Source organism: Hypanus sabinus, chromosome 3 (genome assembly GCF_030144855.1).
Source record: "Hypanus sabinus isolate sHypSab1 chromosome 3, sHypSab1.hap1, whole genome shotgun sequence".
Lineage (NCBI taxonomy): Eukaryota > Metazoa > Chordata > Chondrichthyes > Myliobatiformes > Dasyatidae > Hypanus > Hypanus sabinus.
In genome coordinates this window covers 10,656,607-10,676,816 of record NC_082708.1, presented here as the reverse complement: position 1 = coordinate 10,676,816, position 20,210 = coordinate 10,656,607, and the positions used below count along the sequence as shown (strand labels likewise).

The following is a 20,210-nucleotide window of genomic DNA, read 5'->3' as shown; positions in this document are numbered from 1 at the left end:
GACGCAAACAGCACATTTCAATGTATGTTTCAATGTACTTGAAACAAATAAAGCTAATTGTAAAAACCTTAAGTCAAAAGGGGCCTTGATCAGTTACGTTTAAAGATTAATGAAGGAATTGATGGAAACGTACCTTCACAAACTTCTCAGACGGAGCAAAGCACCCAACGCAGAGGCACATGAGGATCCACCCGCGGGCGTGGCTGCTTTTGGACGGATTCTGGCTCAGCTGCTTGCAGATCTGACAGTAAATCTCATCCCTGTCATGGAACAGACAACTTATAAAAGGCATTTCCTTACACTGCCTCCACTCCTTCCCTACTCCAGTCAGTCCTCTGTACCTCCATCCACAGTGGCTATCATGTCACTGCTACGGCTCAGGGAGTTCTGGAGTTCAGAGTTCAATTCCTGCACCGTCTATTTGGAGTTTGAATATTCTGTCTGTGGCAGCATACGTTTCCTCCGGGTGCTCCGGTTTCCTCCCATAGTCCAAAGACTTACTGGTTAGTAGGTTAATCGCTTGTTGTAAATTGTCCTGTGATTAGACTAGGGTTAAATGTTGCTGGGCAATTTGGCTCATTGGACTGAAGGGCCTGTTCTGCGCTGCATGTCCAAATATAAAATAAAACCCCCATCACTGCACCCAAACAGAAAAAGTTTGGCATTTTATTGAAGAATGCAAACATTTTGTTACTAGTGACTGCTTTCTGTCTCTTGGAACACATTGGTTTATTGACACTGTGGACCCAGACTCTTCATCAGGACTTTGTATGGGAGGGGCCAGAAGGCAGAATAAGAAGGTGGGGATGGTGGGGGGGGGGTAGAAGAAGGGGTAAGGAGTACCAACTGGCAGGTGATAGGTGAGCAACAAACAAAATGCTCAAGGAACTGGAGGAAGTGCTGGAGTTCTTCCAGCATTTTGTGTGTTGCTCGGGATTCCCATCATCTGCAGGATCTCTTGTGTAGGTGATAAGTGAGACCAGGTGAGGTGGATAGGGAGACATCACAAGAAGCTGGGAGCTGATAGGTGGACAGTAGATAAAGAACTGAAGGAATCTGATTGGACCATGATTTGTTACCTTGGCGACAAGTTTCCTGCACTCACCCCCTAAGCCGAAAACACTTTACAGTCATTTGATAACATGGCCACTGTGCTGAAGTTTAACATTAGAGCTTATATCCTCTCCCCTTCACCCCAAACTTCCAGTCCTCCATTTTCCATCCAAGTTGACTTTGGGGTCAGTCCATAGATCTCCATAAGTTTGAACACAGGTTAACAGGGTGATGAAGGCCTTCATAAGTTTGTGCTTAAAATACAAGAGCTGGAACTTTACGTTGTAGCTTTACAAAGATAGTTAGGTTGCATTCGAAGTCATGTGACAATCTCCTGACACTTTTAGGAGCATTGGCCAGAACACTTTAATACATTTCCTCTGTCCTTCCTAACAACACCACAGGACCAAATATCTCCACCATAGATGGGAAATATTCCAATTTAAATGCTGCATTTGAAAATATCCACCGTCACCACTATAGCACTTCCCAAGTACTCTGCCTAGAGTCAGTGTCAGAGCACTGTACCACAGAAACAAGCCCTACAGCACATCTAATCCATGCTGACCAGTTTTTCTCCCTAGTCCCATCTATTTGGACCCAGATCATGGCCCTCCATACCCCTCTTGTTCAAGTTCCTTTCCAACCTTCTCCTAAACATTGTAATTGAATCTGCATCCACCACTCCCACCAGCAGCTTCTTCCACACTCACACCACTGAGTGAAGAAGCTCCCCCTCAAATTGCCCTCGAGTATTTCACCTCTGACCTCTAGTATGAGTCTCACCCAACCTTAGTGCAAAGAGCCTGCATGTCTTTATGCTATCTCTACCCCTCATAACTCTATACACTCTATGAAATACACTCTTGTGCTCAGTGGAATAAAGTTCTAACCTATTCAACCTTGCCCTCTAATGCACGTCCTCAAGTCCTGGCAAAATCTTTGTAAATTTTCTCTGAATTCTTTCGATCTTATTGATATCTTTCCTGTAGGTAGGTGACACAATACTCCAAATTCACCCTCACCAATGTTCATAAGATAAAAGAGCAGAATTAGGCAATTTGGCGAATCGCTTCTGCTCCGTCATTTAATCATTACTTATCCAAATTTCTGCTCAGCCCCAATCTCCTGCCTTTTCCCTGTATCCCTTCATGCCCTGACCAATCAAGAATCTATCAACCTCTGCCATAAATATACATAAAGACTTGGCCTCCACAGCCGCCTGTGCCAAGGAATTCCACAGATTCAGTACTCTCTAGCTAAAGAAATGTCTCCTCATCTCTGTCCAAAAAGGACACCCCTCTATTCTGAGGCTGTGTCCTCTGGTCTTAGATATTTCTACCATAGGAAACATCCTCTCCACATCCACTCTGTCAAGGCCTTTTACCATTTGATAGGTTTCAAATGAGTCACCCCTCATTCTTCTGAACTCTATTGAGTACAGGCCCAGAGCCATCAAAGGCTCTTCATATGACAAGACATTCAATCCTAGGTTAATATTCATGAACCTCCTTTGAGTTCTCTCTAATTTCAGCACATCCTTTCCAAGGTAAAGGGCCCAAAACTGCTCACAATACTCCACGTGAGGCTTCGCCAGTGCTTTATTAAGTCTCAACATTACATTCTCGCTGTTATACTCTAGGCCTCTTGAAATGAATGCAAACATTGCATTTGCCTTCCTCACCACAGACGCAAGCTGTAAATTAACCTTTAGGTAATCCTGCACAAGGACTCTCAAGACCCTTTGCAACTCAGATTTTTGTCAATCCTTTCATTTCTTCTACCAGAGTGCACCAGTACACTTCCCTGTACTGTATTCCATCTGCCATTTCTTTGCCCATTCTCCTAATCTGTCCAAGTCCTTCTGTAGCCTCTCTACTTCCTCAAAACTAACTGTCCCTCCAGCTATCTTCATATCATCTGCAAACTTTGCAACAAAGCCATCAAATTCATCATCCAAATCATTGACATATAACGTAAAAAGAAGTGGTCCCAACATAGACTCAAGTGGAACACCATTAGTCATTGGCAGATGGCCAGAAGAGTCTCCCTTTATACCCAGTCTTTGCCTCCTGCCTATCAGCACTACTTTATCCAAGCTAGGATTTTTCCTGTAATATCATGGGCTTGTAGCTCGTTAATTAGCCCCCGTGTGGCACCTTGTCAAAGGCCTTCTGAAATCCAAGTACACAACATCAACCGATTCTCCTTTGTTTATCCTGCTTGTTATTTCTTCAAAGAATTCCAACAGATTTGTCAGGCAAAATCTTCCCTTGAGGAAATCATGCTGACTACAGCTCATTTTACCACGTGCCTCCAAGTAGCCCGAGATCTCATCCTTAATAATCGACTCCTACATCTTCCCAACCACTGAGGTCAGACAAAGTGGTCTACAGTTTCCTTTCTTCTGCCTCTCTCCTTTCTTGAAGAATGGAGTAACATTTGCAATTCTCCAATCTTCTGGAACCATTCTTATACAACTTCAACATAACGTCCCAACTCCTGTAGACAATATTGTGATTTATGAAGGCCCAAAAGCTCTTCTTACAACTTCATTTGCCTGTGAAGCCACATTCAAGGAATTATGGAGCTGTATTCCCCAATTCTGTACTCGAGCCTCTGGAGCAGGATTTGAACCAACAAGTTTTTAGACTGAAGAGATGTGGTGGAGATGATTTATTGGAAGACTGGGTGGGGTGGAGAGAAAAAAAACAGCATGAAAGTGCATTCCAGCAATAATCATTTTAGCCACTGTATATCACTAATGAGCAAGAAGTCGACAGGCTGGGTGTGGAGATGGTGGCCCACCTTTCTCAGTCCTTATTGGGGTCCAATTAAAAAGGAAAGGGAGAAACTCAGAGGTGGGTGGACAGTTGTGTCTAGTACAGAGGTCGGCAACCTGCGGCTCCGGAGCCACATGCGGCTCTTTCATCTCTGTGATGCGGCTCCCCGTGGTTTGTTAGCTTTTGAAATGTAATTCGAAATTTGAAGATTATGGTGATCTTGTACAATCTAAAAACTTTGTGGAGACCCCATTTCCTGGCACATCCGAACCGGCTCACAATTAGCCACCGTTCCGGCTAAGGGAGATAGCCTACGGGGGTTTGTGAGTACGTGTCTTTTGGAGCATCCGCGCCCACGGGGACGGGTTGAGGGAGGCTTTAAAGCAAGGCTGTTTAGTTCGAATAAAGTTACCTTTGACTGCAGTTTTTATTTTAGCGCTGTGTGTAGCACACCGCTACAATGTGTTTTTTATCGCTATTAATATACATCACCACTGCCAATGCCTGACACCCGCCAGTGCATGCTTTCTTTTAATTCTTCGATCCAAGGTAGGCTAACTATGGAGTAACCTTCAACCCAACGTCTTTTTTTCGGAGTTCAAAATGTTTTTGTTGCATGCAGAAATGTAATTTCGTTTTCTCTGCAGGAGTTCATCAATTTCATAAATGCAACACATTATAGTTTGTTTATACATAGCATAAAGGCAAAAAAACCCGTTGTATGCAGTGTTATTTCATTTTAAATGTCAAACGGGTTTTGTGGCTCCCAGTGTTTTCTTTTCTGTGGGAAATGGGTCCATATTGGCTCATAGTGGTAAACATTGCCGACCCCTGGTCTAGTACCTGAGCTCAGGGCGTAGAATACCATTCCCGATGATGAAGTGAAGTTTCTCCAGGTTGGAGGTAGGTCGGTCTTCCAGCATACTGTTCCCCCTGAGGCTGTAGTCCCCGTCGTTCAGTCTCTTTGCCACCTAAGCACAGATGAAGAAGTTATGACCACAAAACAGAGTAAAGGTCTATGGGGTGTCTTAGTCCTAGTGAAAAGTTGCAGGAGCATAACCAAACCACAATTAATGAGAATTTTATCTTAATTCTTTAATTAAGGAAGAACCTCTCACTGAAAGTCAGCAAAACCAAAGAGATGATTATTGACTCCAGGGGAGGAACAAGCCAGAGGTCCATGAACCAGTCCTCATTAGAGGATCAGAAATGGAGAGTGTCAGCAATTTTAAATTCCCTTAATTATCACCCACAGCTCCAATCTGCTAATTAAATTTGCTGACAACACTACATTGATTAGCCTCATCTTAGATAATACCAAGGCAACCTACAGAGAAGAAGCCATCACCCTGACACAGTGTTGTCAAGGAAACAACCTCTCCCCTAATGTCGCAAAAACAAAGGAGCTGGTTGTAGACTACAGGAGGAATGGAGACAGGCTAACCCTTATTGGCATCAGTGGATCTGGGGTTGAGAGGGTGAACAGCTTTAAGTTTCTCAGCATACACATCACTGAGGATCTCATGTGGTCTATACGTGCCAGCTGGCTACATGGTGAAAAAAGTACAACAGCGCCTCTTTCACCTCGGACGGTTGAAGAACTTTGGCACGAGTCCCCAAGTCCTAAGGACTATCTACAGGGACACAATTGAGAGCATCCTGACTGGCTGCATCACTGCCTGGTATGGGAACAGTACGTCCCTCAATCGCATGATTCTGTAGAGAGTGGTGCAGACAGCCCAGCGCAGCTGTAGATGTGAACTTCCCACTGTTATGATTCCACAACCTATGGACTCACTTACAAGGACTCTACAACTCATGCTCTCAGTATTATTTACTTACTTCTCCTATTTGTACAATTTGCCTTCTTTTGCACATTGGTTGTTTGTCAGTCTTTATGTGCAATTTAATTTCTTTATTTTTCTGTAAATAGCCGTTAAAAAATGAATCTCAAGGTGGTACATGGTGACATACATGTACCTTGATAATAAATACACTTTGAGCTTTTCTGACTGAGAAGCCCGTGGGGAGGGTTCTTCCTAAATGGCTATAGAGGTAATTAATGCAGAATTGGAATAGATTTATTATCAAGTATGGCGATACCGCGAAACACTTTTGTTTCTCTGCCACCAGACAGATCATTCTTTCCACAGGTACAATGATATGCAAGGGAAAACAGATTGTAGAATATAATCCTGCCGAAGGGCCTTGGCCCGAAACATTGACTGTACTCTTTTCCACAGATGCTGCCTGACCTGCTGAGTTCCTCCAGCATTTTGTTTGTATTGCAGAATATAGCGTTACGAGTTACAGAGAAAGTGCAGCCCAGGTAGACAAAGGGCAAGGGGCATGAGGAGGTAGATTGGGTGCTCTAGAGTCCATCTTTTTAGTGCAAGAGAGGCCTGTTCAAGTCTTATAAAGGCAGTGTCCCAAGAAGGCGGCATCCATCATTAAGAACCCTCACCATCCAGGACATTGCCACCTCTTCTCATTGCTACCATGGGAAGGAGGTTCAGAAACCTGAAAACACACACTCAATGTCTTAGGAACAGATTCTTTCCCCCCCACCATCAGATTTCTGAACAGTTCATGAACACAGCCTCATTAAGCTCTCTTTTTGCACTTTTTAAAAATATTTCTTTTTGTGACCTATAGTTTGTGTATTGTAGTGTACTGCTGTCACAAAACAATGAAGTTCACAACATATGACAGTGATAATAAGCCTGATTCTGATCCCTAGTTGGCTCAACTGTGCAGGCAAGTGATACAATGGTTTGGACCTAAACTGTGAAGAATAAAATGGGGATTGGTTTAGGATCTAATGGGGGATTGGTTTAGGATCCCATGGGGGATTGGTTTAGGATCCCATCGGGGATTAGTCTAGGATCTAATGGGGGATTAGTCTAGGATCTAATGGGGATTGGTTTAGGATCCCATGGGGGATTAGTCTAGGATCTAATGGGGGATTGGTTTAGGATCTAATTGGGGATTGGTTTAGGATCTAATGGGGATTAGTCTAGGATCTAATGGGGGATTGGTTTAGGATCTAATTGGGGATTGGTTTAGGATCTAATTGGGGATTGGTTTAGGATCTAATTGGGGATTGGTTTAGGATCTAATTGGGGATTGGTTTAGGATCTAATAGGGATTGGTTTAGGATCCCATGGGGGATTGGTTTCGGATCTAATGGGTGCTCCATGGCCAGCACGGGCTTTGTCAGGTGAAAAGCTCGCTTGCATAGAGATCATTAAACATCAGCCATTGCTTGGAACACTAAATTTGGTTTACTGTTGCTTGGTATTGTGCAAGATCAGGGTGTGGAGAAAGACTGTACAAAAACACACCAAATCTGACAAACTTCTACAGATGTGTGGTGCAGACTACACTGACTGGTTGCATTACAGCCCAGAATGGAAACACCACTTGCCTTGAACAGAAAATAATGGATATGGCCCAGTCCATCACAGGTAAAGCCCTCCTACTATCGAGCACATCTACATGAGGCGCTGTCGTAGGAAAGCAGCATCCATCCTCAAAGACCCTCATCATCCAGGCTGCTGCCATTAGGAAGGTGCTACAGGAGTCCCAGGATGCACACTACCAGGCTCATGTACAGTTATTATCCCTCAACTATCAGGCTCTTGAACGGAGGGGATAATGTCACTCAACTTCACTTGCCATTCGTCATACTGTTCCCACGACCTATGGACTGACTTTCCAAAATTCTTCATCCCATGTTCTCAATATTTACTGCTCATTTATTATTATTCTTTATTGTATTTACAATGAATACTTGCAAGAAAATTTATTTCATGGTTGTAAATGGTGATATATCTGTACTTTGATAATAAATTTACTTTGAACTTTGAAATTACCTCTTCCGTGAGCTTGGATTTCTTCTTCAGAGTCAACGAGACCAGCTTATGCCGCACACTGTTCTTCTTGTCCGCATGCATGCTCTGCCACACAAGTGTCAGACGTTATTGGGATGCGGTCACAAGTGGAGTACATCCAACCACACAAGGGGAGTATGTATAACCAGGCTGCACTGGGTGTAGTGGGATGGTTGTTACTGGGAGGCATCTACAGGCTGGATTGTTAACTAGACAACAAAGAGTCACCAGTCTGAAATGTTAACTAGTTCTCTCTCCAACAATGCTGTGTGTTTCATGAGGGGATTAAGGTACATAGTCATAGCCTTTCTCCCAGAGTTCGGGTTCAATCAAAATGATTAAAGATGAGAGGGTAAAGGATTTTCCCATGCAGAGGTTGGTCAGGATAAAGATTAAAGATTAGAACTATTTGTCAGAAGTACATTGAAGCGCAAGTGAAATGTGTCCTTTGCATTGACCAACAGTCTAAAGGTGTGCTAGGGGCAGCCAATACCTCCAGTGCCAACATGGCCTGCCCACAACCCTGACCGTACATCTCTGAAGGAAACTGGAGCACACAGTCACGTGGAGAAGCTGCAATCTCCTTATCGGCAGTGGTGGGAATTGAACCTCGGTCGCTGATGCTGTAAAGCTTTATGCTGACTGCTAGGCAATCGTACTGCTCACATGCTAGCATATGGTATGAGATGCCAGAGGAAGTGATTGAGGCTGGTACAGTAACAAGACCCTTGGCAGGTACATGGGTAGGAGGAGTGTTCAGGGATACTGTCCAAACATGGGCCGATGAAACTGGAGCAGGGAGGCACCATGATCAGCATGGACAGGTTGAGATGAAGGAATGTTTCCGTGATGCCATGACTATTTTCAGAATTTTGTATTCAGTAATTTTGGAAAAGGAATACAAATCCCCTTGTGCTGGCTTGGGGATTTGAACTCAATTCTTTCACCGACTGGAATTGAAAAAATAAATTGCTGCATTAGTGAGATTGGAACCATCGGACTTTCAATTGTCTTGGTCACCTCCCTCAGGGATTGCTATCTTCATCTTTTCCTGTTACTTATTTATTTACTTCATTTCGCGATACAGCGTGGAGCAGTCCTTTCCCATCCAAGGAGCTGCACCACTCTAGCTCCTACTTAGCCTTAGCCAATCACAGGAAAATTTGCAATGACCATTTAATCTATTAACCAGTACATCTTTGGACTGTGAGAAGAAACCAGAGCACCTGGAGGAAACCCACACGGTCACGGGGAGAACGTACAAACTCCTTAAAGTCAGTGGGGGCAATTGGACCTAGGTCCCTGGCACTGCAAAGTGTTGTGCTAACCAGTACGCTACCATGCCACCTCATTGCTCTGTGCAGCCAGGTACTTGTGCATTTGACAATAAACTCTACTTCAGCTGCTTTTAATATGACATTTGTTTCAGGGAATGGCCAGCAGAGCTAAACAAGCTCTATGACAAATTAGCCCCACCCAGGCAGAGTAAACTGGCTTGTGGTTTGATTACCGCTGTTCGAAGTTTCTGCCAGGAATGCCTACCCTGAACAAGTTTAAATCTTCCAGTCCTGCCAAAGGGTTTCAGCCCAAAATGTCGACGGTACTTTTTTTCATAGATGCTACCTGGTGTGTTGAGTTCCTCCAGCATTTTGTGTGCTTCCTCAGACTAAACTAGCTACTGCACGAGGTATAACAGCATCACGCCAACTGCTACACTAGGGTACAGTCGTGCCCAACGTTTTGACTCAAGCATGACCTCAAACCAACCAACCATTGAGGCTGGTTCTTCACTGGCATTGAAAATCAACAGACAAGCCAGAGGCACTCAATGCTAGCCTTGCCAACAATCCATTTATCCTGTGAATGAAAGATGGAGTTATTTTTAATTAATTACTTTACTAGGGTACTGGGATCACTACCACTTGTTGGGTAGACACACTGGGGAGACAGGGACAGAGGGAGTAGTCATGGAGAGATGAAAGCAGAGAGGGAGGATGCTTGTTCCTATCGGGAAAAGATTCTGACCACCCTCCGTGTGAAAATATCCCGTCTCAGATCCCCTTTGAACTCCTTTAGAGGGCGGCTGGTAGCAAACACCTGCATCTTGGGCGTCCCTACCGACCAGAGTTGGACCTACCTCGCCGTCACTCTGCAAAGCCTGCAGTTCCCGCTTGTGCGTCTTCTTCCCGAGGGTTTCGTAGATCTTGGTCATGACTGGGATTTTCTCGCTGCCGTCGCTGATGGCCGTGTGATACTTGGGTTCCGGCAAGTCGCCCATGAACCGCAGGATGGTGATCCAGACCGCCAGAGACGCCTGCAGCGAAGGAGGCCAGAGGTCACTTCTGAACCTGAAATCAGAGCCCCGTCATGCCCAGCAGCCAATACACAGAGGCTCTACGTTCCAAATAACGGGATCGGGCACAAAATGTAGCAAATTCCTGCAGACATTCACTCAATAGTGACAACATAACCAGGTTTGGTTGAGAGTTCACACCCGGTTCAAGCATTACCACCTCCCCCCTCACTCCAAGAAGGTCATCAGTGAATATTTCAGGACTTTCAGCATTTACAGTATAACAGAACTCTACAATGGTTTCAGCAAAACCTATGGAATACTGAAAGACCTCGATAGAGTGGATATGGAAAGGATATTTCCTATGGTGGGGGAGTCCAGGACCAGAGGGCTCAGCCTCAATTAGAGAAATGTCCGTTTAGACCAGAGATTAGAAGGAATTAATTTAGCTGGAGGATAGTGAATCTGTGGAATTCATTGCCACAGAGGCCAAGTCATTGGGTTGATAGGATTAGTCAGGGCATCAAAGGTTACAGGGAGTAGGCAGCAGAATGGTGTTGAGAGAGCAGATAGCTCAGCCACAGTGAGAAGGCAGAGCAGACTCCAATGCGTGACATAGTTCTGTTCCTATCTCTTCCAACACTGACCTCCGGCACCCACGACTGTGCAAAACAAAATAAAAACAACAAACAAAATAAAACTTCCTCTCTCTCACTTTAATGCTTGCCTTCTAGCCCTTGCCATTTCTACCCAGGGGAACGGACACCAGCTGTCTATTCTATATGTGTCTCTCAAGTCTCCCCTCAGCCTCTGAGGTTCCAGAGAAAACAGCCCAAGTCACTCCAAACTCCAGCAGCAGGCCTCCAGCAATGTAGGCAAGATGTCAAATCCTTCATGCTGGTTTTAAACAACGTGAGAGGGAATAATTTCAAGGGAGATGTGAGGGGTAAGCTTTTTTTAAAAAAAAACACAGAGAGTGGTAGCTGCCTGGAAGGTGAGAGGCAGATATATTAGGAATGTTTAAGAGATGTTTAGGTAGGCACACGGATGCAAGGAAAATGTAAGGTTATGGACACTGTGTGGGCAGAAGAGATTAGTTTGGTTAGCCAGTTAATGACTAATTTAATTGGTTCAGCACAACATTGTGAGCCAAAGGGCCTGAACCTGTGATGTGCCGTTCTATCTTGATGGTACACTAAAGGTACTCTGGCTCCAAGAGCAAGGTGACCCCTTCCTGCTCCCATTTACGTTAAAGAACACAGAACATCGTTCCTATAGTGGGGCAACCAGAACTGTACGCAATTCTCCAGATGCAGCCCGCTAGAGTTTTATAAAGCTGCAACATAACTTCCTGACTTCTGAACTTAGTGCCTCAACTAATAAAAGCAAGATGCCATGAACTTAACCACCCTATCAACCTGTGTACTTGCTTTCAAGTAGCTATGAACTTGGACTTGTATCTCTCTGCTCATCAACACTGCTATGGATCTTGCTGTTAAGGCTCTGTCTGGTTGAGCTTGTTACAGAATTTCACTAAAATACAACTGCAGATGCTGTGGATTTTCCTGATGAAGGGTCTCGGCCCGGAACGTTGGCTACTCTTTTCTCACGGATGCTGCCTGACCTGCTGAGTTCTTCCAGCGTTGTGTACGTAGTCTAAAGAATTTCACTGCCAGGCACCCAACTAGTATTGGCCCCCTTTATCTCACTACCACATGCTAAACACCCCCCCACACACACACACACGCCATCTCTCACTCCTGTGCGACAGAACCATGAATTCACTATTCACTGCTATGAATTTTCTCTCCCCCACTGCAGAATGAAGTGGTATGGATCATGTGCATGCAGAAAGGGTTTAGTTTAATTCAGCACCAACAGGTGCAGATATTGTGGGCTGAAGGGCCCACTCCTGTGTTGTACTGTTCCATTCTTGTGCTGACAGATGCTGGCTGGGGAGTCCCCTTACCAGCTGATTGCCCTCGTCATCATGGAAAAGCAAGGGTATCTTGAGGGGTCTCCGGACATAGGTGTGGGTGGTGGTGCCCTGAAAGTACGTGGCGGCAAATTTGGCAAACTTGTACTCCGAGAGATCCTCCTCCTCCTCCTCCGGCAGTGGGAGGCATGCGTCCAAATCCTCTTCCTCCACCGCTTTCGGGGCCCGCTCCAGATCCTGAAACAGACCCAACGCACAGTCAAAAATAACAGCTACAACTTCTGTACTCACTGCAGTTTAGAAGAATGGGGTGGGGGGGGGGGGTCCTCATTGAAATCCACCAAATATTGAAAGGACTAGATAGAGTGGATGTGGGGAGGTCTTTGCCAGTAGTGAGAGTGTCTAGGATACAAGGACACCCCTTTAGAACATAGGTGAGGAGCAGTTTTTTTAGCTAGAGGGTTGGGAATTTGTGGAATTCATTGCCACAGATGGTTGTGTAGGCTAAATCATTGGGTTCGTTTAAAGCGGAACTTGATAGGCTCTTAAACATTAAGGGAATCAAAGGTTACAGGACGAAGGTAGGACAATAGGTAGGTGTACTACTTAGCACAATGCTTTACAGCACCAGTGACCCGAGTTCAATTCCCGCTGCTGCCTGTAAGGAGATTATACGTTCTCCCTGTTTCCTCCGGATTCTCCGGTTTCTTCCCACAGTCCAAAGTCATACCAGTTGGTAGGTTAATTGGTCATTGTAAATTGCCTCATGATTGAGCTAGGATTAAATCGGGGGGTTGCTATGCAGAGTGGCCCAGAAGGCCGGAAAGGCCGATTCTGCACTGTATCTTAATAAATAAATAAATACATACACAGGGTTGAGGGGGATAATAAAGCAGCCATGATGGAATGCCAGAACAGACTTGATGGGCTGAATGGCCTAATTCTAATCCTATGTCTTATGGTCTACAAGCCTCAGTGGGTAAAGCCACTGCCTCACAGTGCCAGAGACCCAGGTTCAATCTTGACCTTGGTTGCTGTCTGTGTGGAGATTGCATGCTCTCCCTTTAAGCACATGCGTGCTCTGGTTCACTCCCACAGCCCAAAGATGTGTGAGTGGGTAGGTTAATTCCCCAGTCTAACGTACCCGTAGTGTGTCGGTAAGTGGTAGAATGTTTACATATTTATTGAGATACAGCACGGAATAGGCTCTTCTGGCCTTTTAAGCTGCACTGCCCAGCAACCCTCAGCTCAGTCACTGGACAATTTACAATGACCAACTAACCTACCAGCCAGTATGTCCTTGGATTGCCAGAGGAAACCCACTCGATCATGGAGAGAACGTACAAACTCCTTATAGACAGCGGCGGGAAATGAACCCAGGTCACTGGTACTGTAAAGTGTTGTGCTAACCACTACACTACCATATCACCCCACGGAAGGGAAGTAAATTAATATGGGAAGAACAAAGTAAATAGGACGACTGTAAATGGATATTTGATGGTCAGAATTGTCTCAATGGGCTGAAGGGCCTGGGGCTCCACGTTGCATGATTTATAACCTGCAAAATTGGGTCAGACAGCAAAATCTGGGAAGTTCATGTGGAAATCAGAGCGACCCATTCCCAGTTCCTCACACTTCAGTCATCAGCATATTATCTCTGCTTAATGAAAGAGCACTGTGGTAATCGGTTCACTGCCGATGACCCAGCAGAAACGGATTGTTGGGAGTGATTAGGTAAATTGGGGAACTTCTAGCTGGGAAAACATGACTGAGTGATGAATCACATCCTGTTTTCTTAGGAAGTTAAGGACTGCAACTTCAGCAGCAGAACCCAGGGACAAGGTCTGAGTGGGGAGGCAAAGTGAGTTCAAGTGCAGGGTTTTTGAACCTCCTCTTGTGCTTGGCTAACCCCACCATGGACAGTCCCCAAACCTTGCTGTGTGAGGAGGAGGATCAGGCATGGGACTAGCAATTGCATCCCGTAAAAACCCGGAGCTACAGAAATGTCAGTCGAGGCTCCGAAGGCCTCACCCCTGGAAGAGGAAGGATCTTCAAAGGTGGGCTAACACCTGGGAATAATTGGAAAGACTGGCTCTGGGTAAAGAGTTCTGGTGAGCTGATCTTGGTGGCTTATGCCCAAGTAGGGATGATAAGCTTAAGTAAACTAGCTTGTGCTAGGCCGGGAAATAACAATGCAAAAATCTTAATCCAACCCTCTTCTTTCCCCTTTGGCTCTCCAGTAAGCCTGTGCACCTCAGAGGGGCATTCCAAGTCTTACCTCAAACCCAGTTGGCGCTCGGCCTTCCTGCCCGGGTACCATGGAGGGAGTACCCAGAAAGCCAAACATTTTGTCCACCATCTCAGAGTCATTCACGGGCTCATTCCGAGCCTTCTCCATCTGTTCCAGCATCTCCTTCTTCCGCCGAGCCTCCTTCTTCTCTTCCATCTCCCTCACCGCATCCTCCTGAGCCAACTGAGCAAGGCGCTCCTACCGGGAGAGAAGGGTCAAATAATTTCTCCTGAATGTACCAATGCACCCCTCCGCACAATCATTGATTCACATTCACAAACACAAGAGATTCTGCAAATACTGTAAATCCAGAAGATCTCACACATTGCCAGAGGAACTCAGCAGGTCAAGCAGTACAGACGGAGAGGAATAACCAGTTGATGCTTTGGGCCGAGACCCTTCAACAAGACTGGAGAGGAAGGGGGAAGAAGCCAGAATAAGGTGGTGGAGGAAATGGCAGGAATCCAAACTAGAAGGTCAAAGGTGAAGGCAGGTGAGGGGGAAGGTGAGTGGGCAGGGAAGAGGAGATGAAATGAGAAGTTTGGAGATGTTAGACGAGAGAAGTGAAGGAGGAATCTGATGGGAGAGGAGGTTGGATCATGGGAGAAACCGAATGAGGAGAGTCACATAAGAACTTAAGAAATAGGAGCAGGAGTTGCCATCTGACCCATCGAGCTTGCTCGACCATTCAGTAAGATCATGGCTGATTGGCCATGGACTCATCTCCAACTAATTTTTCCCCATAACCCTTAATCCTGCTATTATACCAAAATCTATCCAACCTTGTCTTAAATATATTTACTGAGGTAGCCTCTACTGCTTCATTGGGTAGAGAATTCCACAGATTCACCACTCTCTGGGAAAAGCAGTTCCTCCTCATCTCTATCCTAAATCTACTCCTCCGAATCTTGAGGTTATGTCCCCTAGTTCCAGCCTCATCTACCTGTGGAAACAAGTTTCCTGCCTCTATTTTATCTAACCCTTTCATAATTTTATATGCTTCAAAAAGATCTCCTCTCATCCTTCTGAATTCCATTGAGTACAGTCCCAGGCGACTCAATTGCTCCTCATAATCTAACCCACGCATCTCTGGAATCAATCTGGTGAACCTCCTCTACATCGCCTCCAAAGTCAGTATATCCTTCCTCAAGTAGGGAGACCAGAACTGCACACAGTACTCCAGGTGCGGCCTCACCGGCACCCTGTACAGTTGCAGCATAACCTCCCTGCTCTTAAGTCCAATCCCTCTAGCAACGAAGGCCAATATTCCATTTGCTTTCTTGACAGCCTGCTGCACTTGCAAACCAACCTTTTGTGATTCATGCACAAGCACTCCCAAGTCCGTCTGCACAGCAGCATTTTGCAATTTTTTTTTTTACCATTTAAATAATAATCTGCTCTTCCATTTTCCCTTCCAAAGTGATGACTTTGTATTTACCAACATTGAACTCCATCTGCCAGACCCTTGCCCACTCACTTAACCTATCTATCTCTCTGCAGACTCTCCGTATCTACTGCACAATTTGCTTTTCCACTCAATTTAGTATGATCAGCAAACTTAGATACACTACACTCAGTCCCCTCTTCCAGATCGTTAATGTATATTGTGAACAGTTGTGAGCCCAGCACTGACCCCTGTGGCACACCACTCACCACTGATTGCCACCTAGAGTAACACCCATGTATCCCCTCTCTGCTTTCTATTAGTTAACCAATCCTCTATCCATGCTAATACATCACCCCCAACTCTGTGCATCCTTATCTTATGGATGTCTTTTATGTGGCACCTTATCGAACACCTTCTGGAAATCCAAGTAAATAACATCCATCTGTTCCCCTCTATCCACTGCGCTCATTTTATCCTCAAAGAACTCCAGTAAGTTTGTCAAACAGGACCTACATTTGCTGAATCTATGCTGCATCTGTTTCTTTCCAGATTTCTTACTATTTCCTCTTTAATGATCGCTTCAAGCATTTTCCCAACTACAGATGTTAAAATAACTGGCCTATAGTTACCTGCCTTTTGCCCACATCCTTTTTTGAACAGTGGCCTGACATTCGCTTTCTTCCAATCCGCCAGCTCCTGCCCAGAGTCAAGAGAATTTTGGTAAATTATCACCAATGCCTCTACTATAACTTCTGCCCTTTCTTTCAGTATTTGGGATGCATTCCATCAAGACCAGGGGACTTTGCTATCTTCCGGCCTACAAGGTTGCTCAGCACTACCTCTTGGGTGATAACTATTATATCGAGGTCATCACCTCCTATTTCATCCATAACATCTCTCTTGTCTGACGCATCCTCCACTGTGAAGACCGACACAAAATAGTCATTCAAAGCCTCTGCCACTTCCTCATTACCCAATATCAATTCCCTTCTCGTCCTCCAAGGGACCTACATTCACATTAGCCACCCTTTTCTGCTTTATATAATTACAAAAACTTTTATTATCTGTTTTTATATTTTGTGCTAGTTTATTTTTTATAATCCATCTTCCCTTACTTCACTGCTCGCTTAGTGGTTCTTTGTTGTTTTTTAAAGTTTTCCCAATCTTCCAGTTTCCCACTACTCTTGGTGGCTTTTTACACATGAACTTTTAGTTTGATGCCTTCTTTAATTTCCTTAGTTATCCAAGTCTGGCTCTCCCCACCCTTACTGTCCTTGCTTGTAACTGCAATATATTTTTGTTGAGCACCCTGAAAAATCTCTTTGAAAGTCTTCCACTGTTCCTCAATCTTCCCACTGTATTGCCTGTGTTCCCAGTCTACATGAGCCAAATCCTCCCTCATCATTGTAGTCTCCATTGTTTAGGCATCAGGGGAAGGTGATAGGCAGGTGAAGAGAAGAGGTAAGAGGAACCAGAATGATGAATGGAAGAGGGAAGTAGGGGGAAAAGAGAAAATACCAGAAGTTAGGAAAATTAGTGTTCATGCCATCAGGTTGGAGGCTACCCGGATAGAGTATGAAGTGTTGCTGCTCTGTCCTGAGAATGGCCTTGTCTTGGCAGGAAAGGAGGCTATGGACTGACACACTGGAATGGATACAAGGATTGGAATTCAAACGGTCAGTCACCGGAAAACCCTGCTTGTGATTCAGATTTATTTATCACATCGAAACATGTAGTGAAATGTTTCATTTGTGTTAATAATCACCACTCCTGTGGTAAAAGGGATGTGCTGGGGGCAGCCCGCAAGTATTGCTACGCATCCCAGTGGCAGTGTAGCAGAACACAGCAAGCAACACACACGTGCGTGCACAGTTAGTGGCAGTTCAACCACACACAAGAGATCCTGCAGATGCTGGAAATCTTGGGCAACACACAAAATGGTGGAGGAACTCAGCAGTTCAAGCAGCATCTACGGAGGGAAATGAACAGTCGACATTTTGGGCCAAGTCCCTTCATCATGTGATTAGCTTTATTTGTCACGTGTACATCAGAATATACAATGAAATGCATTGTTTGTGTCAATGCCGACAGTTCAAGGATGTGCTGGAGGCAGCCTGCAAGTGTCGTACTGCATATGGTACCTACAGAGCATGCCCACAACTTACTAACCATAATCTGTTTGTACTTGGAATGCTGGAAGACCCAGTGGAAACCTATCTGGTCATGGCGGGAACATACGAACTCCTTACTGGCAGCGATGGGAATTGAACCCCAAGCGGTGATTGTTGGCACGTTACCATGCCATGGCCAAAATCCATCAATGGAGAAAGTGACACACAGAAGTGTTGGACGAACTCAGCAAGCAGAACTATGCATTGCTCCAGAAAAATTGTCTGAAGGATGATAGTCCTGGTGCAGGTCGATGAGAGTAGGCCGTTTAAATGGTTCAGCACCGACTAGATGGGCTGAAGGGCCTACTTCTGTGCTCTACCTTTCTATGAACATAAGACATGGGAGCAGAATGAGGCCACTCTGCTTGAGTCTGTTCCACCACTTGATTACGGCTGATGCATTTACCCTCTCAACCCCATTCCCTGCTATCTTCCCGTAACCTTTGATGCCCCTACTAATCAAGAAACCACCAACTTCTGACTTAAATAGAGACTTGCATCTGCTGCATTCTCTGGTGTTTCTAGTGAAGACGAAATGCTCAGTGTCTCGTAGACCGTCCCCGAGCTGGAGGGAACCATCCCATTCCAGCCACTCACCTGGTGCTTCCTCTCCGCCTCCTCCTTGGCCCTCTTGCTGCTCATCTCCTTGCTCAGCCGCAGTTCCTCAGCCAGCCGCAGCTTCTCCGCCTCCAGCCGCCGCCGGTACTAGAGGACAAAGGGATGGACGCAAGAATTAGCACGAGTAGGCCATTCAGCCCGAGTCTGCAAGGCTGACCTGCAAACAGATTACTTTTCCAATATTATTCAAAATAAATTATTAAAGTACATATGCTGTATGCTTGGGTGGTGGGGTGGAGATCTCTCTCTACCAAAGGAGGTCTAGCTCTCTGTTAGCCTGCAGGTCACTCTTGGGCAAGGTGTAGCACTTGCTTAGTCCCCCAGTCAGGGTCACATGAGGCCCTGGGAGCAGGTGGTGGATGGTCATATGAGCAGCCGGTGCATATCACAAGTCCTGGTTATGCGACCACTGATGCCAGGCAGACAATCTCTGAAGAGTATGGACAATGGCTGGGGTCACCCGTCTTGTAAAGACACAGCCCAGAAGGTGGCATTGGAAAATCACTTCAGTAGAAAACTTTACCAAGAACAACCATGGTCATGGAAAGACCATGACTGCCCACGTCACACAACACAGCACATAATTAATGAATGGATGAACCGTATGTTACCATATATTATTTGAGATTTACTTTCTGTAAGCATTTTCAACAAGCCACAGAATCTTACGAAAATCTATACATTAAGATTGACAACCAATGTGTAAAAGAGAAAAGTCGCTAATCAAAAATGATAGAGAACATGAGCAGCAAAGACTCCAGAAGGTTGTGGAATCTGTTCGGAGTAGTGGTGAGTGATGTTATCCATGCCATTTCAAGACCCTGATGTTTGAAGGGTAATAACTATTCCTGAACCTGATGGTGTAGGACCCAAGCCTCCTGTACCTTGGTCCTGATATTAACAGCGAGAAGAGAGCATACCTGGATGGTGGAGGTCTTTTGACGATGAATGCTGTTTTCTTCTGGCTGTGATTTGTATAAATGTGCTCATGGTAGGGAGGCCTGCGCTGTGTCTACCACTTCCTATAGACCACATCCCTCAGTTTCTCCAATATCCAGCAGTCCAACAGTCCTGGAATGCCATCAATAACTGAAATTCTTCAGTCTTCTGGAATAATAATTCCAATGATTTACCTCCATCAGGGTGCAGAAATATCTCCACCTCTCGGTCCCAAATGCCCACTGTTGTGGCACTGACTCTAGACATTCTGAACCAGGCCCTTTGGCCAACTAGTGCCTACCTGAACTCATACTGTTAGTCTGCTCTCGGCACATATCCCTTGAAAGAGTGTTCCAACCGAGACTCAGCAGAGGAGCTGGTGGAAGATAAAGACACATCACAATGAAAGTGGAGGAGGAGGAAGGCTTCAGCCGGCGAGGGCCCCCAGTTGTCTTGCATTCCGTGCCACTGGACCCTGATGCAGATCTCTCAAGGGCTGCCCATGTTTCAGACTCCCCGCGTTAAACAAAGTCGGGCACAGGCACTCTCCATTAAGGAAATCCACCGCAACCCCACTGGAGAACGTCACACTCGACTTGAGCGATTGCACTACGGCCATGCACCTCTACAAGGACCTCCTTCACCGAAGGAAGGACAGCTCCAGCCTATCTGGCCTCTCCTAATAACTCCAGCCATCCAGTCTTGCAAACACCTTTAGTTCTAGGGTCCACTTAAAGGGGAAAACCTTTAGAAAATTATAGATCGGTACAGGCCCTTTGGCCAACATGGTGTGTTGACCTTTTTACCTGCTACAGCCCTCCATTTTTCTATCATCCATGTACCTATT

The 20,210-nt window shown here is 45.4% G+C and overlaps 1 protein-coding gene across 1 annotated transcript in view; it reads right to left on the bottom strand.

Moving 5' to 3' along the window:
• myo7aa (myosin VIIAa) overlaps positions 1–20,210 on the bottom strand; it is a 188,356-nt gene that overhangs the window by 79,119 nt on the left and 89,027 nt on the right. The window contains exons 22-28 of the mRNA XM_059963729.1: positions 18,404–18,511; positions 14,237–14,446; positions 11,992–12,195; positions 9,867–10,043; positions 7,712–7,795; positions 4,680–4,807; positions 134–260 (exon numbers count right to left, since the gene is read on the bottom strand). Coding sequence (XP_059819712.1) covers positions 134–260; positions 4,680–4,807; positions 7,712–7,795; positions 9,867–10,043; positions 11,992–12,195; positions 14,237–14,446; positions 18,404–18,511 — 1,038 coding nt within the window. The remainder of the gene's footprint in view (positions 1–133; positions 261–4,679; positions 4,808–7,711; positions 7,796–9,866; positions 10,044–11,991; positions 12,196–14,236; positions 14,447–18,403; positions 18,512–20,210) is intronic.